The 23,546-nt window shown below is 45.3% G+C and overlaps 1 protein-coding gene across 1 annotated transcript in view; it reads right to left on the bottom strand.

The window, feature by feature from the left end:
- The window catches only part of LOC144769386 (hemagglutinin/amebocyte aggregation factor-like), a 133,318-nt gene that overhangs the window by 10,854 nt on the left and 98,918 nt on the right, over window positions 1-23,546 (bottom strand). The window contains exons 3-4 of the mRNA XM_078653445.1: window positions 17,019-17,207; window positions 14,483-14,635 (exon numbers count right to left, since the gene is read on the bottom strand). Of these exons, the coding sequence (XP_078509571.1) occupies window positions 14,483-14,635; window positions 17,019-17,207 (342 nt within the window). The remainder of the gene's footprint in view (window positions 1-14,482; window positions 14,636-17,018; window positions 17,208-23,546) is intronic.

Raw genomic sequence — 23,546 nt, 5'->3', positions numbered from 1 at the left:
ACACCCACTCACTCAACGAAGTTGAGACCGTATTTTTAAAAAGTACCTCTTTTTATATAAATAATTTGACCAGGAACTTCAAGTACAAGGTAAATACTTTTTGCAATATGGAAAAATCACAGTAAATGCAATATTCACAGTTGTGAGCAGTTATGCACAATACATTCCCTCAGGGAGGTAAAAGGCAATCAGATTATCAATTCAATACAATTATTTTTGTGGTTTACCTTTTGGAATTGGAGGGTTTGGGAGCCAAGGTCCCAAGTTCCAAGGCCACGTTCTCTGGAGCTTCCTGGATTTCACCTGGAGCAAGGGGACTTTTTAGCTGACAAGCTACGAAGAAAGGGGCCACTTACAAAAGTAACTTGTAGGCAAGTCCGAGGGCTCTCCAGGGAGTGTAGAGGTTCAAGGGCTCTGGGGCCATGGGAGCAAAGTTAGTTCGGATATGCCCCAGCCGGGCAGTCTGGGTGTAGTGAGTATATGCAGTTGAGCAATGGCACGCAAAGAGACACCTTGAGTTCAAGGGCTGACACCTTGGAGTGATGATTCTGGAGCTGCTGGGCCACGGCTGAGGTGGGTCTCCAGACTCTCGATATCCCTCGTTGGGTGCTGGCTCCCTGTAAAGTTGGAGTACGCTTCAACTCGGTTTCATAGGTTTTTGCAGTAGGGAGTCTTGTACCCTGGGTATTTGTGTCTTTCTGCTCCAGTGGATCCTGGGTCCCCCATACCTGGTGCAGAGGCCGAGCAGACCCTCCGGAGCCAATGTACCTTCAGCTGGCACTCAGAGACATCGGTCGGGTTGGGTGGCTGAATGACACTGGAGCAGACTTTTCTGGATTTGGGACCTGAGGCTGCAGGGAGATAGCTCTGCTATCTCAAGGGAGCTCCTTGGCGATTTGCAAAGGGCCGATGAATTCCAGGATATATGGAGGCCACACAGTGACGAGACGAGTTGGAGGATGGTGATTGTCGAGTTTTTTGGTGGCAGGCAGGAGTTTGAGCCAAAGTCGACCACGAGGTCTGGAGTTCTCGGTCCAACAGCGTTCCTCTGTTTGCCTTCTTCTTGTGTCCATGGATACTAGTTTCAGGGACTGGGGATGCCACCTAAATACTAAATTTAGTGATGTTTACAAAGGAGCGACATGTGTGGCCAATCGGCCCCTTACCTGAGGTGTCTACACCCTCTATTATGTCCACCATCTGTGGGGGGGGGGAACTTAACCCTAACCGTGATTGGAGCAGTCCTACCATCTTCAAGATGATAGGCACTAAAATATGTACATCACCTCACCACCAGCACTTGAGAAGTGGAGTTGGCAGAGGGGGGTACACCTCTTACTCTTTCGTCATTTTACCACCTGTCCTTCTGCCAAAAGGTGTGAGGATGAGAGAGGGGCTTACTCCGTCTATTAGGGGAGGCTGGGGTCATGTTTTAAAGGCAACAAGGCCTTTGAAGCTTCTTACCACTGATGGCTCTTCCGGAATTGGTGGAGGTGTGAACATCTCCGCCCTGGGCGGGCATTGTTCTAGACCTCTGAGCACGGAGGCGCTCACCTCATGAGGTTAGACCTCTGTCCGGTGGTAACAGGCTGGCTTAGGCCAATCGGTGACCACACTAAGGATTGGTAGGTTTCAGGGGACCCCTCTAAGGGGTTCGCTGTGTGCAAAAATTAGCAAATCTGACACTGGAATCAGTGCAGGTTTATTGAGACAAGATGTTTAGTAGCAAACATCCCATAACACAGTGAAGCCATCATGGAGCTGGGGGAACTCGTAATGATAAGTCTCCAGCCCCTGTACTCTCTATGGCTTCCTTGTTCACTTACGACATCCAAAAATCCACATGAATCTTGCAGGGGATATCTGCTCATGCAGTTATGTCCTCACAGGAGATATATTGCACCCTGCCTTAGGACTATAACACCTGTTATAGGGGGCCGGACCAATATCATGTTGACTCTGGTTTTGTCTGCACCAAGGCACACAGTCTGCAATGGCACTGTGCATGGCCTTGGTGTGGGGAACCTAGGGTGGCACAATGTGTGCTGCTGCCCTTGGTGTCCCTCTTCAGCGCCAATGCCAGTTACCAGGGATACTGTTATGGATGAAAGATGCAGTCAAGGGATTTTCAGGTAAGTTCAATCTTCTTTATTTGTAGATACAAGTACAAGCAAGATGTAACTTCTACCCTGCCTCAGCAACCGCCAGATTAAGAATGTAGAATATAGAACATGCAAACTCTAACGCTCTACGTGATGCATCTAATGATGCAGAGAAGAACTTGAATTCACATTACATCACTTGTAAATAAGATTAAACCACAACATATCTCCTTTCCTTTTAAAACAAAAAGAAAACGAAATAAACTAATGAACAAAAAAATAAAGAAGAAACAAACAGGAATAATACAAATTCAATAAACATCAATACCTAAGAAAATCATCATATTTCTTAGGAACACGAGAAATTCTATTAGAAGCTTCTCGTCCCATGACTTGAGCATTACTTTTCAAAGACATATTTGGTTTAGAAGACTTCTCAGGTGTTAGCAGAGATCCTTGGGAAGAGCTCCCCTCTTTTAAAGTCCACTTCAACTGCTCACTCATATCTTTTCCCATCAGACTCCCTTTAGAGTACAAGGCAATCCTACGGAAATTCCAACTCTGCCCATTCCCCAATACAACATGCCACTTATGAACTTCCTTAACTTTCATAGGATCAGAAAACTTATTCACACCATGCTCTCTCCGACCCAATTTAACTTTGATCAAATCTCCCACTTCTACTCTTCCTATCTTACCTGGAACAACCCTGCTTGTAACAGAAACCCTGCTCTCTAACAACCAATGTGGAAGTAACTTGGTTTTAGGTAGTCTACCACGCATACACTCAAAAGGAACTAAATCTGTAACACCATGGGTCATGGTATTATAAGACCAAACCATCTCTTCTACTGACCTACGTACATCACGCTGCCCCTGAACTGACATCTGTATGGTGCCTTTTACCAATCGATTCATCCGCTCCACAATCCCATTACCCTGTGGATTATATAATGAAGTGCACATGTGTTTGATACCATGATTAGCTAGAAAAGAAAGCATGGCCAAAGAAGTTAGTTTAGTCCCATTGTCTGTGACTAATATTTTGGGAAAACTTTCCTTCAAGAATATTGATCTCAATTGTCTAATTACGTCCACCAGCACCAAGGCAAATCTACACTCACTGGGTAAAGAATCCATAGGACCAATGAAGTCCAAACAAACTTTGTCACATGGCAAGTCATTCGTACTAACAATAGAACCCTGAGAAGGAGTGACAATTTTTTATCTTTTCTCACTCTCCTTACACAACGTACATAACTCTACCCACTTCCGAACATCATCATCAACTCCAGGCCACCAAAAACTCTTTTTAAGATGTTTGAGAGTCATAGTTTGTCCTAGATGGCCTTCATGGGCAAGACAGAATAGTTTCTTTCTGAGAGAGGTAGGTGGAATAAATCTTTCACCTTGCAACACCAAATCATCTGAAGAACCAAGACTAAGTTCCTCTTGCAATTTGACAAAAGAACGTAAAGAAGGTTTCACATCACCTTCTCTCTTCCAACCTAACCTTATAGCATTAACAAGTTCACTAAAATCAGAATCTTCAACAACAGCTTGATGCCACTCCTCCTTGGAGATAGAACAAAACTCCCTTGTACAAGCATCCTCAAAACAAGCAATCACACACACACTCTCATCCTCAAAGTCATCATCTACTGTCCCAGATGTAATGGGTAAGCGTGACAAACAGTCAGCTTGAGTGTTCCTCCAACTCGAAATGTATTCCATTCTATACATATACTCTTGTAATTTAGCTGCAAATCTCATTAAACAAGGAGAACCATTATTAGCCCCACCGGGTGCCAAGATTTTAATAAGGGGCTTATGGTCAGTTCTCAAACAAAAATGCATGCCCCATAAATGAGTACGGAAATGTGACACGCCCCACACAGCAGCTAGTGCCTCTCGCTCAATCACTGCATAATTTCGCTCCGAAGAACTGAGACAGCGAGAAGCAAAAGCTACTGTTTTCTCAATGCCCCCTTTCTTTTGAGACAAGACCGCACCTATGCCATACCCACTGGCATCAACAATGACATACGTGTCTCTTCCTGGCTCAAAAGTAGTCAGTATGCCAGCGTTAATAATCTCATTTTTAATCTCCTCAAAAGCTTGTGATTGTTGAGTATCCCAAGTAAACTGCACTCCCTTTCTAAGCAACAAGCACAAAGGTTCTGTTTTATGTGCAAAATGTGACACAAATTTGGAGTAATACTCCACTAATCCTAAAAAAGACTTTAACTGATCTTTGTCGGAGGGCACTTGAGCACACCTGATAGCTTTTAACAAATCTTCTTTAGGTTTCACACCAGCTTGAGAGATAGTGTACCCCAAATAATCAATTTCAGTCAAGAGAAATTGACATTTATCCCTCCTCAAAGTAAGACCAGCACTAGATAAAATCTGGGGAACCTTGGATAAATTGCAATTGTGCTCAAGTTAATCTATTCCTGTAATCAAAATGTCATCCTGAAAAAAATGGACATGCTTTAAATCTTTAAACAAAGAATGCATCATTCGTTGAAACACGCTGGCTGCAGAGGCCAGACCGAATGGCAACCTTTTGAATTGAAAGATACCATCAATGGTTATGAAGGCAGTTAATTTCTTGGAACTCGGATGTAACATTACTTGATGATAAGCAGATCTTAGGTCTAACTTACTGAAGAACTTTATCCATCAAAAGCACCATTTCTGAGATGTTAGGTAAAGGGAACTTGTCTACGATGATGTTTTGATTTAATGATCGAAGATCAACACAAAAACAGAGTTTACCATCCTTTTTCTGTGTGACAACAACTGGCGAAAGCCATTCCGAGACTTCCACTGGCTCAATTGTGTCTTGCTTTTGCATATCATCCAGCATTTCTTTGACTTCTTTCCTTACTGCAATTGGAATTCTCCTAAGAGAATGCCTAATAGGGGTAGCATTTTTCTTCACTTTAATCTCATGCATATAACCTTTCAATTTACCTAAACTCGGGCGGAAAACATCACTAAATTTAGAAAGGACGGTGTCAACATTATTGAAATCATCAATGACTAGTACCATGTCATCTGACCTCGGATCAAGAATGATATGCAAATCATATTGTTGTATCCAACCTAGGATGGCTGGACCATCATCAGAAATATAAACTTTACCAACTGCAGACCTTCCTTTAAACTCAAAAGATGCATCCATGACCCCTTTTAGTTTAATAACTTGTCCCGTATAACCTTTGGGCATAATATCACTTTGTAAGAGTGGAGTAGATGGCCAACACTCTTTATACATACTATAAGGAACAATAGAAAACATAGAGCCAGGATCAACTAAAAGTGTAACTGAAACACCATTGAGAATAAAGGAAGCCTTAGGCCTTTGCAAGACAATATGAGCATCATTTTCAGAATAATTTTCGATACATAAAGACATTTCTGGAGGAATAAAATCATCTTCCACAAAATTCACTCTAATAAATGATGGAAATCTACATGCTTTGCTAATGTGACCCCGCTTACCACATTTACGACATGTTTTATCTCTGGCAAAACATCCTTGAAAATCAGCAGCATGAGACATACTGCCACAACGGAAGCACCCCACAAATTTACCCCTTCCCACAGAACCACTAAAAAAGGATTTTGGTGTTGAGGGAAAAACTTTGGGCTTAACATCAGATTTTTCTACGTTGGAGGGAGAAAAATCTTTATCAGTCTTGTTGATGACATTGACTGTTTCTTCTTTTTTAATCTCTAGAAGGCGCATTTCTTCCATGCAGTTGTCAGATTCTTCCATGACCTTAGCAATGGCGATTGCTTCCATTAGTGTAGGATTCTTAGCTGCCCATAATTTTTGTTGCATTCTTTTGTTCTTACATTGTACTATTAACTGGTCTCTGATCATTTGATCAGCCATAGTACCAAAGTCACATTTTAAGGAAAGTTCCCTTAGACGAGCAACCATTTGATCCACTGTTTCTTTTCCTTTTTGTGGTACAGTGTAAAACTTATGTCTCTGCATGACAATATTTACTTGCTTTCCGAAATACTTTTCCAATCTTAACTTGGCCTCATTGTATGGATTGTCTACTAACTCACCATCAGCATTTCGAAGTTCTGGCAGAAATTTAAAAACATGTTGTCCTGCTTTACCTAAAGAATTCAAAAGAATAGCTTTTTTCCTTGGCACAGGAAATCTAAGACCATCTATGGCTTCCAAATATTTTTCAATGAAACCCAACCACTCTTCCCATTCTGTGGTAGAAATCTCTCCTTCAATAAGAAATGCAGGTGGAGGAGAAATAGTATGATTGGCTGTTGTTGCCATGATTATAAATCCGTTTATTCTTTATATATATATATATATATATATATGTCTTTGCGGAATTAGACTGAGGCAGGAATTAATAAAATTAGTAAAATTATTGTTATGGTGAAATATAGATAAATATGAAATCACACACACTGGTGTGTAAAAGCGCTTGTTCACAGAGTGCCGTTAATGCGTTAGGTGGATGTGACTTTATTGTTGATTCGAAATAAATGAAGGAAATTTTTTGAACTGTTGTCGATCGAAAAAACATGGTTGGCAAATCCTTCGTAGCGTTAATGTAATGGTTGGCAAAAAACATGCAGTCTCAAAATGGCCGCTGGACGCTATGCGCGATGACGTAATGCTGCACTCTGCGTTGTGACGCGAAGACAAAGTTCTTTGATACGCGAATTAAAGTTGCGCGCACACACTCCCTCTCGCGGCTTATTATGCGCGAGGCTGTTAGTAAAATGAATAAATAAACAGTACCTTCAGAGTTAACAAAGAGATTTTCTGTCGGCTCACTGATGAAATAAGACACGCTGGTGGCTTAACGAGTGAGCGAAGGTCATCAGCAGAACGCTTATTTATCAGGACCCTCTGTACTTCTCTCTCTCGGATTGATGACCCTCGGTACTTTTCTCTCTCGGATTGACGAACGGTCGGATTGATGAAAATGATCGATGGACGAGGTGAACAGGATCGTCGCCAAAATGTTATGGATGAAAGATGCAGTCAAGGGATTTTCAGGTAAGTTCAATCTTCTTTATTTGTAGATACAAGTACAAGCAAGATGTAACTTCTATCCTGCCTCAGCAACCGCCAGATTAAGAATCTAGAATATAGAACATGCAAACTCAAATGCTCTACGTGATGCATCTAATGATGCAGAGAAGGACTGGAATTCACATTACATCACATTGTAAACAAGATTAAACCACAACAGATACCATTTACAAGGGACTTACAAAGGAAAGGACACTGAAGTTGTGCTAATTGAGAAACATAAGGTACAGTTAAGGGAAAGAGCTCTGGCATAGGGGACCTGGTTGGCAGGGATCCTGTGCACTTCCAGTCAAAGTTACATAATTTCCCAGTCAAAAAGGTGGGGGCTAACCATGTCCAAATGAAGCACTTTCCTACAGCATTTAGAAGTAACAAGGCAAATAAAAAGTTGAACACAATACAGAATAAAAAATTCCCCTCCAACTTCGAAAAATGGAGAAGGTTTTGATGAACAAAATAAGACCAAAATCACAAAAATCCAAAAAGAGGAAATGTAGAAACCAGAGTAACACATTTTTAAACATTGAATTAAATATTAGGACCAAAAAAGCATAAAGCGCCAGTCCCCGGCAAATGGTCATGATAGACTTGGGCAAAGTCTAAGGTAAGGCTGGCCATGACTGATCACCGACGGGCGACATAGACTAGGTCATCACGATGAGACGTTACCTTCTTAGATGGGTTTGTGGGCACCGTAGGTAGCGGGCTAAGATAAAAGAAGGGTTCGGAGTGATGGGTTGCAGGATGATGGGGTTCCTTATGCCATTGTTGATGAAGGCTGGAAAAGTTTAGGGTATCAATTGACAGCACTATCAAGTAAGCTGAGTGTAAGAAAGTGGGTTACGGGTTTAGGGGGAGGGTAAAGCCCTACTCAAGCCGCAGCCACAATCCTTGTCAGGGAGAAATCACAAGCAAACCCCCAAATTAACTGTACTCAACCCTCTGATACCTTGGCATGGAGCAGTCAAGCCAAATTTAGAGGTAATGTGTAAAGTATTTGTGCAGCACTTCAAACAATAATAAAATGAAAACGCACCTAAGAAGCAGACCCCACACCAGATTAGGAGAAGAGAGTAGATATAATAATAAATAAAACAAAACCAAAATGACATAATTCCAATCAGCAGAACCAGAGATATTTAATTTTAATGGTTTGAGTGAAAATAGATCCAAAAAACACAAAGCGCCAACTGTGGATATGTGGTAGTGCTAGACCAGGACAAAGTCACAAGTTCAAGCTGACGACGCTGGAGAGCAGGCCGGCTACAGGTTCCCAGCTAGGCCCGCTAAACAAGAGTGCCTTAAACTCTGTTTACGGAGAGTTGTGGGGTCCCGCGGCAAAGATCTGTCACGCAGCCACAGCAATTCATTGGTTCCGGGGAGCTGTGAGGCTGAAATGTAAGGTCCTGCGTCATTGTCGAGGATCATTATGTCAGGAGGTTTGTTGGACGAGGGCCTATGTTGGGGATGCATCATGCAGCGGTGGTTTAGATGGAGCTGTGAGAATGTGATGCGAAGTCCTTCCCTCGGGAAAGTCCACACATCAGAGGCGATGAGTCGGTTCTGCTCTGTGTTGCGCCAAGCAGTAGAGGAGATGCGTCAGTTCTTCTGGATCCACCGATGGTCTGGTAGAGCACTTACAGGCCCACTTTCAAGGGTCCAGTACTGTGGTGGTACCACTTGGCAGGGTAGTACTCACAGAAGGCAGAGTCCAGGTGCTGGGTTCAAGATTGATGGAGTCTTCAGTCTATGAGGCTGTAGTCAGGAGGCCTACCAACTAGTCACTCTGGGGTCCTGCAATCAAGAGATGCAGGCCCAGTCTTTCTCACCCAGTCACGAAGACAGCAGGCAGCAGTTCAGCGCCACAGGGCAGCAGTCAATCAGAGCACCAGTCTAGCAGAGTGACAGTCCTTTCAGGGCCACTAGTAGCATTTAATTTACAGGGCATGGGTACCAGGGGCTTACAAATAAACTAAGTATTTTATTTGGGTGAAAGCCAAGTCTATCATATTTAAAGGTTGACGTTCAAGCACCTTAACACTGGTTAGCAGTGGTCAAGTGTGCATAGTCCTAAAACCAACAAAAAGGAGATCAGCAAAAATAGGAGGGTGAAGCAAACTATTTGAGGGAAGACCAACCCTAAGACTAACCGGTCTAACATATGTCCCCTCCAATTAAAAGTGGGGAGAAATTCTCAACCTCCTGGGTGTTCTCATCACTAAGGCAGAAAAAACTGGACAGATCATCAGCATTGGCGTGGTCTGACACAGGATGATATTTCACCGTAAAGTCCATTCCCTGGAGTGAGATGGACCACCTCAACAACTTAATTTACCTATAGGGAGATACTGCAAAAGGGAGTGGGTTTTAGCCCCTTTGAGCTTTGGTATGGGCACCCTGCTAGAGGACTCTTAAGTTTTATCAGAGAAGGGTGGGAGAAACCTTTAAATACCATGCATCCTGCCCTTTGGACATGTAAGGGCCTACTTTCAGGGTGGCTCATAAGTATCGTATAAAAAGGAAGGATAAGGCCTGACAACATTTTTATGTTGCCAAGTCAAATTGGCAGTTTTAAAAATGCCTACCCATTCTGCAGGTGTAGGCCTGGAGTCATGCTTTGCATTATCACTTTTGTGGCAGCACGATACATGCTGCAGTCCACTTGTGACATTTAATACAGGCCCTAGGTACATTTTATATGGTACTCTTGTACCATATACTAGGGACATATGGATAAGTTAAATATGTAGGCAATCTATCTGCAACAGTGGTCCCCAAAAAGCACCACCAGCTACATACTATATACCCTCGCAACTCTCCTGCTGAATTGTATTGTATTGTATTGTATTGTAAGGGGAACTTGTAAAGCGCGCTGACACCGTGGGTTTCCTGGCGCTGGCTGAATACTGAAGAACTAGAGGGGTTTAACCGGATTGAGGGAAGAGCCAAGTTTTTAGGGATTTACGGAAAAGGGTGAGAGAGTTAGAGGTTTTGAGAGAGAGGGGGAAGGAGTTCCAAAGTTTAGGGGCCAGAAATGCAAATCTCCGGCCTCCAGATCTGCAGAGTTTGACGGGGGGAATGAGTAAAAGGTGAAGGTGAGAGGATCTCAGATTCCGTGAGGGACAGTAGGTCCTAATGAGGGATTTCAGGAAGACGGGACAGAAGCCAGATAGAGATTTATAGGTGAGGCAGCCGATCTTAAAGGCTGCCCTCGAAATGACGGGGAGCCAGTGCAGTTTTAAAAGAAGGGGTTTGGCGGATTGCCATTTCGGAATCCCAAAGGCCAATCTCGCCGCTTGATTTTGAACAGATTGTAGTCTGGAAAGAGATGTTTTGGGCAGACCGTAATAGATAGCGTTCGAAAAATCTAAGCGGGAGAGGACAAGGGCCATGATTACTTGCAGGAGAGCTTCAGGAGTGAGGAGATAGGCCACCTTCCTGATCCTGCGCAGCTGGAACATGCAGGAGGAGACAACTGTCCCCACCTGGGGCCCGAGGGAGAGACCGGAGTCAATAGTGACCCCTAGGCTTTTTACCGAGGCCACAGGGGTGGGGGGGAGGCCAAGTTCTACCGGCCAAAAATGCGGACCCCAGTAGGTAGAGCTCTTGCCAGGAAGAAGAAGCTCCGTCTTTACGGGATTCAATTTGAGCTGGTTTTGACACATCCACTGTAGGATGTGGGACATAACTGCCTGGAAGTTGGGAATAGCAGAAGGGGAGTCAAGAGGAAAGATGAGTTGCAGGTCGTCCGCGTAGTTGAAGACGGTGACGTCCCACTGCCTCAGAGAAAAAAGAAGGGGTCGAAGATAAAGATTGAAGAGGAGGGGGGATAGGGAGGAGCCCTGAGGGACCCCACAGGGCAAGTGCTCCCTAGGAGCTCTGAGAGTTCCCAGGCTGAGGGTCTGAGACCTCCCGGTCAGGAAGGATTTGACCCATGCCAGCGCCAGGCCCTGGATGCCAGCTTGCTCGACACGGTGGAGGAGGATGTTGTGGTCCACCGTGTCGAAGGCGGCCGACAGATCTAGTAAAACCAAGGCCTGGGGGGTACCCTTGTCAGCGCCGTCTCTCAAGGCATCCAACACAGCCAAGATCACAGTCTCCGTAGAGTGGCCGGGTCTGAAGCCGGCCTGATTGGCCTCAAGAAAGTTGGAGCTCTCGATGAACTGTGAGAGACAGGCGGTGGCATGGGCTTCCAAGATTTTAGAGAAGAAAGGCAAGAGAGAAATGGGACGGTAGTTCGCCGGAGCGGCGGGATCAGCCCCAGGCTTCTTCAGTAGAGGCACCAGCACGGCCTCCTTGAAGGAGCGGGGTACCGTACCGGACGAAAGAGAAGAATTCAGCAGGGGAAGGATACAGTCGGGTAAAGAATGGCAGATGTCTCGTAGTATGGTAGGGGGACAACAGTCGTCTGGAGATCCAGATTTAACACGGGTGGCCAGTGTGGCGAGGGCGGTAGAGTCTAAGGGGGGGAACAGCATAAAAGAAAGAGCATTGTGGGGGGGAGAGACGGAGCCCACGCCGGGGGGGATAGTCGGAGTGGTGTCTTTGATCAAAGCAATTTTTTGAACAAAGAAAGTGCTCAGCGCGTTACAAGATTCCTGTGTAGGGGCCTGAGTCGGAAGTGTCCTGGGGTCGGAAGTAAATTTGTTGAGGACTTTAAAAATCTCCTTGGACTTGCAGGGGGCAGATAAGATTTTGTCTGAGGCGTAAGCTTTTTTGGCAGCGAAAATAGCTGTTTTATACCTACTACGCGCAGCCACATATACACTTCTGCTAGACAGGCAGTAATCTCTCCTCCACCTGCGCTCAGATCGGCGGAGTTCCAACTGCAGGGTCTTGAGGTGAGGGGTGAACCATTTGTGGGAGTGACGGTGTCGGGATCGGGGGAACTTAGTTAAAGGGGCAAAAATATCGCTGGCTGTAGTGAGCCAGTCAGAAACATGTCCCCGAAGCTCGTCGGTGCTTGAATCGTTGGGGAGCAGGGGACGGGTAAGAGAAAGGTGCAATAGAAGTTTAGAGGAGTCGGCGACTCTCCACTTGCTTCATGAATACATTTGCTTCACCTTCTCTTTTTGAAACACATAGATTTTTCATAATTTCAATGACGTCAGTGATGTTAAACTGTGTGTAGCCAATTTCGATATGTCTCTTGGGGTGGGAGTACATGCACTGGGGCCTGGTTCGCTGTGCCCCAGGACACACAATAAACAAAACAGCAGCACCAGTCCAGAAATAATAGGGGTGACCGCACAAAATGAGGCATTTACCTACAGTATTGTTAGCATATTTGTGTCTATCATCATTCATTGGCTTTCTTGACATCTTAAAATGACAACTATTCATTAAAATCTGGTACTATCACCAATTAACTAGACTTCTCACCCCCCCCCCCAAAAAAAACATAACAACAGAGCAGTGCAAACAGAACCAGCATGTTTAGCAGCATGGATCAAGTCCCCTCAACACCTCACATACATAGGGACCCAACCTCTGGTATCATCCAAGAGCCCCAGGGTATCTCTTCAGTGAGGATGGGACCCTTAGGCACTACTGTTTATCAGAATGTCAGAGGACATGCACATCAGCAGGAAGAAATTTAACCCTGGGCGTAGTTTGCGCAGTAGCGATACGCGTAGCTACGCGAAGTGCACTTCGCGAGCTACGTGTAGCACTACGCGAACTGCGTAGAACCCTGTTCGCACAATGCAAGATGTCGTTTTCTATGATTGCACAGTGCGGACAAGCATCCGGCACTGTGCAATCATTGAAAACGGCATCTTGCACAGTGCGAGCTGTAGTTTTCTGCCGCTCGAGTAGATTTTTACTCGATCTGCAGCTTTCTCAACGCAGACTGGTAGCTTCTTATTGCGAGCGGCCACGACCATACGCGACCATTCGCCATGAGAAACCTGACCTCCCCGTGTTGAGAATCTTGCCGGGAGTTTTATTTTCCACGCTCGCAATCGGCAACTTGATGTTGCTGATCGCGAACGAGGAAAAAGTCTTGCCGGGATGTCATTTTCCTTGCTCGCGGTTGCCAACTTGACGTTGAGGACCACGAGCAAACAAAAAATGACCGCTACACTACACTACGCTACGCTACGTGGGTTTGCACTGTGCTACGTACAATTTGCGTAGTGCGAAGTTGCGGAAACTTCGCAAACTAAGCGAGCATAGCGTGGTGCTTTGTTATGTTATGTTATGTTATGTTAAAGATGCTTGATACCACGCACGGACACCAATTGGTTTCATGGCGCTCAAAGACAAGTGAGGGGGAGACACAGGGGGGTGAAGAGGCTAATCGTAGGCAAGATGGAACAAATGAGTCTTCAGGAGTTTGCGAAAGGTGATGTAGTCTGGGGTGAGCCGAATTGAGAGGGGAAGGGAGTTCCAGGTTGCAGGAGCAAGAAAAGAAAAGCAAGCGCCCCCATGTTTCTTGCGTTTAAACCTGGGAGTGATCAAGAGATTATGGGCAGAAGACCTAAGGTGTCGTGAAGGAACGTGAGGGTGAAGGCTAAGAGAAATAAAGGCAGGGACAGAAGTGGAAAGAGATTTAAAGACAGTGCATCCCATTTTGAAAGTACAGCGGTGCACTACCGGGAGCCAGTGGAGTCTTTTCAACAGAGGAGTGACGTGTTGGAATTTGGGCTGTTGAGAGACCAGTCTGGCTGCCTGGTTTTGCACCAACTGGAGCCGATGAAGGTGGTATGCAGGGATCCCCACGTACAGACAGTTGGCATAATCAATACGTGAGGTGACCAGGGCCATAATGACTAGAATGAGAGCCTCCGGGGATAAGTACCTTCGGATTTTCCCAATTCTACGAAGGTGAAAGAAGCAGGCCGATGTAACGGCATTAATTTGGGGCCTCAAAGAAAGGTCACTAGAAATAATGACGCCGAGGCTTTTCACAGAGTTGACGGGGCAGGGGGAGGGACCAAGGGCCGGGGGCTTTGCCCAGTGTTAAAGAAATTGACAAACATTTGGGTCAGTCCGACAGGGACAATGAGAAGGCTTCACCAGTTAAGAGTCTTCTAGTGTCTGGAAATTAAAAGTCGAGTCAGGAAAATATTTTTTTGTGGAGTATAATACATTAAAAAGAAGAAATGCCAATGTCAAAAAAATGTTGATCACTTTATAGACCAATAGAAAATAGATTAGGTGGAAACAGTAAACAGAGCATTAACTAAGGATGTACCAGTCTAAAATATTTTACTCGGCATGCAACCAATCAGCAACAAAATCTCGAACCAGTGGCTACAATAGCTCATAAAATACTGTCAGGACTTACTCTCTGTTGTTGCTGTGGTAACTGGAGACTCCCACAAGGTATCTTCCATTGGGCACTTGCCAATTGAAATATGCATCAAAGTCATTGACATAATTAGTCCACTGGCAGTCACTGGTCATGTCTGACTTCTGAATGCAGCAGTAAACTTTCCACCTAGGAAACAATATGGCAGAAGTTGTGAATATTGGGAAATGTTCAAAATTGTACTGGGGCCAAGTTAAGAGGGGAGAGGAGGTAGAAGAGATACCCAAGAACAGGGTTAGGGAATTGTGAGAAAGGGGCAAGAAAGTTCATTAACGAAAGATTTAGGCCCTGATTCCTGTAGAGAAATGTACACTTTTAAATAAGTTTAGTCATTTTTTGGTATTCACAAACTATGAGTTTAATTTTACTAATAGTTGGACTGGGAGACTCTGTGCTCATGCGGAGACTCAGCACATAAAAAGATACACCTGGCCTGTCTTTTTAAGTGCAGACTTCTCCGCCCCGACAGCAGGGGATACATGGATATTTTCTATTTGTCAACATCTAACTGTATTGGTATATGCTTCTAAAACGCATGAAGAGATCCCTATTCTATAATTATATATACATAATCCGGCATACATGTTTTATTTTACAAAGAAGCATAATGTTAAGTATAGAGAGACTTGTGAACATATGTTACCTGCCTATACTGACATGCATAAATATTTGAAGCATAAACATACATTTAGTGTTGTATGTTTTTTTATGTACATATTAACCTCACATCCTTATAGAACACATACTCTCAAGTACATAGACACATATTATGTTAATTCGGGTTAACTTGAGGTGGCTATATATATATATATATATATATATATATATATATATATATATATATATATATATATATATATACATATATATATATATATATATATATTTAATTCATTTTACTGATTTTTTTAATTGAAATTGATAACCCAGATTTGTTTTTTTATAGCTTATAAAGGACCACATTGGTGTAAAACATTTAAATTTGGTAAAATAGGTTTTTAAAGGTGTAATTTGTATACATGGAAATGCCTCAATTAATGTAGAAAAGGTAATTTACTAAGCTGAAGTCCTACAGTGGTCAATATCTCGAGTGTTTGGGTACAGTTGTTTAAGTTGTTTAGGATGGTTTGCCGTAAGGTTGTATAAAATAAATGTGTGTCGGTGGCAAGATGTGTTCCCCGGTGGTCCAGATACATTGGGTTATAGCCTCGAGAAATTTTACCTTTCGCATAGCTCGTGTGCCTTTTAGACATGTTTTCTTACAGGTGGTAGTTTGTCTACGTGGACAGATCAGTTTGATGTATCATGTATCGGTTACATGTGAATGTTTCTGCTAGGCAGTATGGATTGACAAGGGATTTAAACATAGAAAGAAGTGATTTAGCCATGGATTTGTTGTCATAGTTAGTGCTGCTATTGTAGGGATTCCATTGGTATGCTTGGTACTGGCTTGGCAACATGCTAGTATACTTAGTTGGTTTGTGGAAGGTAGTGGGTTTCTACCACTAAAAGGACTACATTCATTGTGATCATAGATGGGAGACAGTTTGATTTAGCATCTTTGCTTGGCTATTTAGCAGGGTTGGTTTAGTGCAAAAGTGAAGATGTGGAAACAGATTTTGTTTAGTGTAGCAGTGAGTGTTGACCATGTGTGTACTTGGTACAACTTTTATATAGAAGCACGTCTAAAGGTTGTTTCTGTTAGTGACTGTCTGGAGCAGTTTATGTTTTTATGACCAGTTGGTATGTGTGAAGATTTAGGAAGTTTGCATTAGCTGGATGTCAGAATGGCTAGGATTACCATCCTAAGCATCTCACCCATTGGGATGGTAATATCTGATGTGGCAGGGGTTCTGCTTTCTTTGATATAGCAATCTGTGCAGCATTTAAAAACCATCTAATGCATTAACACACTGAAGCATATATAGGGAGAAGCACCATGTAGAAATGCAAGGCCGGCCCATGATCATCATGTATTTTTTGTTTTCAAATACTACATGATAATGCCAAACCACTAGATTGGTAGCTCGGTGTTTATAGGTGAATATGGCAGCACTGCAGCACTGCAGCACTGCAGGAGTGTTCATGGCAGTGAGAAAGTGGGAATGGATGAGCCTGGGCAGCAGGTAGTCAGTGGGAAAGGATATTTTGTGTGGTGCTGTGTTACTGAGGATAGTTGTGCCCTATGTGGTGGTGGATTCATGTGAAATATCAGGTTTTTAGTGGCAACACTAAAATAAGAGGCAAGTGTAGCTTGACTGTGGTTAGTGTGGGTCCTTATCAGGCGGCTGGTGGCAACGGTTTGATTTCTCTTGGTAATAGTGTATGTGACTAGTCAGTCTGAGATGGTTTGTGCTTGGTTTAGAATGGTCAATGGAACCGCTGGTTCTACAGAGGCTGCGATTGTTGAGAGGTTTCATGTGGCATTAGATTGATGGCAATGGTTTAAAGAGTTGTTGTCATAGCGGAGTTGCATAGCAAGGCTGGCTTTCTACTTTGTGGGTGGCATTACCTCCTGTCCTGAGGCCTGTTGTCATGATAGCTGTCAAAGCCACTGATGACAGATCCAAAAGGGCAGGTGTAGGTGAACTCCTCATCAAAGTTGTTGACATAGGGGCTCCAGTGACATGATGTTGATCCGCTGAAGGTGTACTTGCAGGTGAAATCCCACACGCGGTCCTCATTCGTGTTGTGATGCTGACTATAAAGAAAATGAAACCTGGGTCAATGAAATACTCCTCGCTGAGACTCTGAAATGTCTAATAATAACAAGTGACTATGGTTTGAGTATGAGACATTTTTTACACTACTCTTTATAAGCTTTATGAGTGTGGACTGTTCAATGTCGAGTGGTGCTCATTACATTGTGGAAATATTTAAGATCATCAATTAGAGTACAACAGAACACAACCAACAAACTTTAAGAAATGCATTAATCTTAGTCTAGTGATGCATATCTATTGGTGGTTGTTATGTAGCACCTCCTCCCAACAGAACAGTATGTCGGGTGGTTGTCTCCATACACAATTCAGGATGTCCCAAATGTTATTGTCATTTATCAGTGCGATGCACTGAATAGTACGCGGCAGCATGTTTCCCACGCTGTACACTTTGATCATAGCCTTGGCTTACCATGTATTCAGGTCCTTGTGGAGCCTTTCATTATTCTTGTTGGGTAAGGCTAGCAAGATATTGTGTTAGACTCAATTCTGCCCTCTGTTTGTCTTTACAATGTATTGTGTGTATCCTTTCCAGCAATTGCCCGTCTTTGTAGACCCTTCAGCCGTAGATGTGCAGGAGGTGCAGCTGATGCTTTCTAAGACATGGTCATTCTCCTCTTAGCTAGGATAAATGCAAGGCCAATAAACTTGTTTGCACAGCTGTAATTCCTAGATCTAACAAGTGCCTCAATGGGCAGGACTCGAGTTGCGTCTAGTATCAGAGGCACTAGTTTATTCCGGTATTCACTAATCAAGGGACATTCCTACTTCATGTGGAACACATCTCTGGTGGGGGTTTGGCACATGGGCAGAGATCTCTGTTGTACATGCTTCATGTGCACTTGGGGGAGAGAAAGGCTTAGTGCAGGTAATTAAAATGGATACACTTGAACCTGGGGTTTCTGGACATTTTTGTGGAATATTGCAGAGTTTTCATTCAATCAGTGTCAAGTAGGATATGGGACGCCTTTAAGGCTGTAATCTGGGGACACGGTCTAGGCACACAGGGGCACATACAGAAACAGCTAGAGAGGGACCTAGCACACATAGAGGCCGACTTACTCCGGCGGGAACAAGAGGCAATAGGGGGCGCAGATGGACCACTGCTCACAGCACGTACAGAGCACGCACGACTACTGGAACGGCTATGCCATGTCAATTACACGGCCCACTCGGCGCGCACACACCATCTCAGTGATAAGCCTGGAAAACTATTGGCTTGGCTTATCAAGCAGGAAGACCGCCTGGCGCCTATATCTGCGATATGCACTGACGGAGGTGAGGTGGTATATACACAGGCTCAAATACACGTGGCTTCACGGGCCACTATCAGGCATTGTATCGCTCCCAGCTCCGGGTCTCCACCACGATATTGCGGACTATCTCTCGGCCATACAGGTCCCAGAGCTGACCGCTGAGCAGCAGGATGACTTAGGGGCGCCACTCACACCGAGGAGCTCCGCACCGTTATTTTCGCATTGTCGAATGGTAAGTCCCCAGGCCCTGACGGGTTACCGGCTGAATACTACAAAGCCTATTCAGATGTTCTAATCCCCGAACTGTTAAAAATGTACGTAGCTGCCGCTGACGACTCCGCTCTTCCCCCCACGCCGAATGAGGCCACTCTCATCTCCCTCCTAAAACCCGGCAGGGATGGCACACAAATGGGCTCTTACCAGCCGCTGGCACTATTAAATACCAATTACAAAATACTCGCTTCTGCCTTAGCCCAGCACCTGGCCCCACTGGTCCCAACCCTAGTGCACCAAGACCAGAACGGTTTTGTACCCACGCGTAGTACATCCCATAACATACGCAGACTGTTTAGGGTACAAACTTATGCTACCCACCAATGGCCCCGATCGGGATGCCTTGTCTTGGACCTCGAGAAGGCCTTTGACTCTGTCGAGTGGCCCTACATAAGGGCAACGCTGGAGAAATACGACCTCGGGGACGACTACATCGACATGGTGAGACTGCTTTATCAAAGACCGACCGTGCGTGTGCGCACGGGCAGACTGCTGTCGGACGCAATACAGGTGCGGAGAGGGACCAGGCAAGGCTGTCCCTTGTCCCCGTTGCTATTCTTGATGGCCATGGAACACCTTGTAGCATTATTGAGGGCGCGGGTAGAGGAATGGGGGATCCCGCTGGCGGATGGCCTGCACACGGTCTCGCTCTACGCCGACGATTTACTCCTATACATCAGAGACCTGACCCTTATACCACAATCCCTATCGGATATCTTTCGGACCTTTGAGTCCATGTCGGGACTCAAAGTCAACTGGGCCAAATCAGGAGCGTACTCCTTCAGCCCAGAAACAAGGGAATGCGACATTAACATCAATGGCGGGAGACTCACCTGGTACCCTACAACGTTCAGGTACCTCGGAATACACATTTACAGAGACCCGCTAGACATACTGGAAGGGAACCAGGTCAGGGCTATCTCATCCCTACAAGCGCAAATAAAGTTTTGGAAGACACTCCCTCTGAACGTGCCTAGCCGCATTGCGCTCACAAAAATGATAGTCTTGCCAAGACTATTATATTATTGTGCCAATATCCTAACATATGTTCCAACTCGGCTATTCCGGGAGTTAGAGAAACTACTCCGGAATCTCATCTGGAACACTGGCAGACCCCGTGCAGCCTTGACAAAGCTATATGCCCCCACGGAGGCCGGGGGCCTCGCGGTCCCCAACCTGGAACTGTATTACCTGGCAGCCCAGATGCAGTGGGTGACGGGATGGCTAAGCGACAGGAACCAAGACGATACTGCTACAGACGCCACGGTCTGACCCATGTGCAGACGTGTGCGCTGTTTCACCCCCTCAACAAAGCCCCCTGCCCAACACAGCTACATGTGGCTGTGGCCCGCAGATGCTTCCTAATCGCCTTAAAATTAACATGTGAGGTGAAGCCCTATGCCCCGGCACTCCCACTATTGGGCACCCCCAGATACGGTGGAGAGGTGACAGAGGCAATGCTGGATAGATGAATACAGGCTGGGGTGGAGACGCTGGGCGACTTATACGCGGACGGCACATTGCTTCCCTTTGAGGCACTGGCGAGAGACACAGGCCTACCAGCCGGGCAATTCCTCCTGCATGCGTCCATAACACACACACTCACACGCCCTTGGGGAGACATAACCGAAGAACCGCTGATACATCACCTCATACAATATCTCCATGTTATAGGCAATGGCACACACATGGTCCACTGGCTGACACAGGCTCTTCTGACACACACACAACACTCTACCCAACAATTACGAGATAATTGGGCGGTGGATAGAGGAAGGGCATGGACAGACAAAGAATAGGCAGTGGTGCTGGCCAGCCCAATCAACATCCCACGCAACTCCCGATTCAAGACAATACAATTTTACATACTATATCGTGCTTACCTGTCACCAGACAAGATTAATGCATACTTCTCGGCCACTAATACCGCGTGCCCCAGATGCTCCCTGGTCGATGCAGACCTCCTACACATGCTTTGGGCCTGCCCCATCATATCAACATATTGGAACACAGTGACCACTCTGCTGAAGCAGAGCACTGGCGATGACCTGTCGCACACATGGGAGGCTTGCGTTCTGGGACTATACAAGAGGACCAGATTGAACAGGGTACCGGACAGGTTCCGGGACTTGGGACTAATCACAGCCAAACGCTTGCTCACTAAGCGGTGGAAAAAGAATGAACCCCCACAGGCCAAACATTGGTACGCTTCCTTTGATAACTGGGCGAGGGCGGAAGGCATTGTGCTGTGCAGGGAGGAGGCGGCGGGACTGAGGAAATTCCCCATTGCACAGCTTTGGGACGAAACCCTGAAATCCTTTCAGCAGGCGAGCCTAGAACAAGGGATCACTTGAATGGTGCCCACCTCTGGGCAGGACCTGGGCAATGGCAGAGACAGCATACATCATACCCCCTCTGACGCCTCATCGGCCCAAACTGGCGAAAGACACATCTCGCACCTACATGACGAGACGGTGCTGCAGAGACCTGACATGACACCTGCCCAGGACCCCTAACGCCGTGACGCTGAGCCCCCCGGTGCCCGTCGGACTCTGCCGGACTGCTCCTCCCTCCCACCTCCCCCCCCCCGTCGCCTCCATGGAGGGGATCTGCCCCACAAGAGACCCTGACCACCACGCGCCCTTGCCCCGGAACTGGAAATTTACCTCTGCGGACACACATGGGCATTCTTCCCGACACACCAACCCTTTACACTCGCTCTTTCCTTTTTAAGCCATCATCCTTTCCTTGTTCTCTCTTTTTTGGTTAAGTTTGGGTGTCAAAACAGTTCTCCCCTTTGACACGTTTGCTATGAAACTGTGAATATAACATTAGTTATAACCACCTGTCTACTCAAGATCACCTCACACTGCAACTTAACGCTGGGGGAGACACCGCAGGCTGACTAGCAGATGGGATCAGGGGTAGGCGCACAAACAAAAGAACACGCCGCCCCACATCACATCTCATCCCCATGTCTCAAACCATAATGCACAAGACACCATACGACATCACGCTTGCGGATACAAATGATCACCATCTTGTTCTATATTATCCATTAACCCTATCAAAGCAATGTGATGTGTGCTCAACAACTTACCATGTATTACCAAATGTATTGCATAGTTGGTATGATGATGTGCAGATTATGTCTATCATTTCCTCTTGTACACTAACTAAGCGTGTAATGGACTTAAATGCTGGAAAACTAATAAAATATATTCAAACAAAAAAAATCAGTGTAAAGTAGGATCCTACAAAGTTTTATTTCCCATCATTCTTTTCATTTTGTGATCTTTGTATGGTAGAGTTTCAGCAAAACACAGGAGATCAGGGATATTGCTCTTCTGCCTTACCCTTAAGTGGATATTAGAGGCAGAAGGTTAGAGGTTGATGCTTGGTTTGCCTTTCCCCCATTTCAAAGAAGTAACTCTCACAAGAGAATTGCCTATCTTAAATTGACCTGTTCTGCTATGAAACCAAACTTGTTTCATTGGTTAAACATACATCTGGTACAGTACAGGATGCCTGTAGCTATGAATTCTGCAGCGCTCCGTTGATGCCTATCTCACAGTCACAGCCTCATGGTTTTGTGGGAGGTACCATATCAAGGTTTGCAGCCTTGTATGCAGGCGTGTAGGTTCAGAGGGGTGGTTGGGGTGTGAAACTCACCAAATAAATGCATTCTTGGCTTGGTAGTTGAGTCTGGGGGTCCGAGTTGGGTCCGCTATGTCTCTGTTGATTTTTCTCTTTCTGGTGATTTCACTGTGAGGTTTTAACTTGCCATTTTTTGGATCAGGAACTTAAATATAAGTAAACTGCTGGTGCAAAGAAGACTGATGTACCACAACCCACTGGGGTAATAATTTATGGGAGCAGAACTTTTATCGAGTGAGCCATCATGATTTTTCGGCATACAGCACCACCAAATAAAATTGCCAGCTATTCAAATTCCAGGTGTGGGCTCTTACCTCAGCAGGCACTTTTTTGAATTTGATGTTAGCGGTTCCTCCAGGCCCGCGGTGAAGAGCCCTGCTGCTTTGCAGACCTGCCGCAGTGTCATCGGCACTATGGAGAAGGAACTGGAAGCTGCATTTGGGGGAGTAAACTTCTGGTGCAAAGAAGACTGATGTACCACAACCCACTGGGGTAATAATTTATGGGAGCAGAACTTTTATCGAGTGAGCCATCATGATTTTTCGGCATACAGCACCACCAAATAAAATTGACAGTTATTCAAATTCCAGGTGTGGGCTCTTACCTCAGCAGGCACTTTTTTGAGTTTGATGTTAGCGGTTCCGCCTGGACCGCGGTGAAGAGCCCTGCTGCTTTGCAGACCTGCCGCAGTGTCAACCGGCACTATGGAGAAGGAACTGGAAGCTGCATTTGGGGGAGTAAACTGCTGGTGCAAAGAAGACTGATGTACCACAACCCACTGGGGTAATAATTTATGGGAGCAGAACTTTTATCGAGTGAGCCATCATGATTTTTCGGCATACAGCACCACCAAATAAAATTGCCAGCTATTCAAATTCCAGGTGTGGGCTCTTACCTCGGCAGGCACTTTTTTGAGTTTGATGTTAGCGGTTGCGCCTGGACCGCGGTGGAGAGCCCTGCTGCTTTGCAGACCTGCCGCAGTGTCAACCGGCACTATGGAGAAGGAACTGGAAGCTGCATTTGGGGGAGTAAACTGCTGGTGCAAAGAAGACTGATGTACCACAACCCACTGGGGTAATAATTTATGGGAGCAGAACGTTTATCGAGTGAGCCATTATGATTTTTCAGCATGCA

Source organism: Lissotriton helveticus, chromosome 1_1, assembly GCF_964261635.1.
Source record: "Lissotriton helveticus chromosome 1_1, aLisHel1.1, whole genome shotgun sequence".
In the NCBI taxonomy this organism is placed as follows: Eukaryota; Metazoa; Chordata; class Amphibia; order Caudata; family Salamandridae; genus Lissotriton; species Lissotriton helveticus.
The sequence above is the reverse complement of the archived record's forward strand: the minus strand, read 5'-3'. Positions and strand labels throughout refer to the sequence as shown.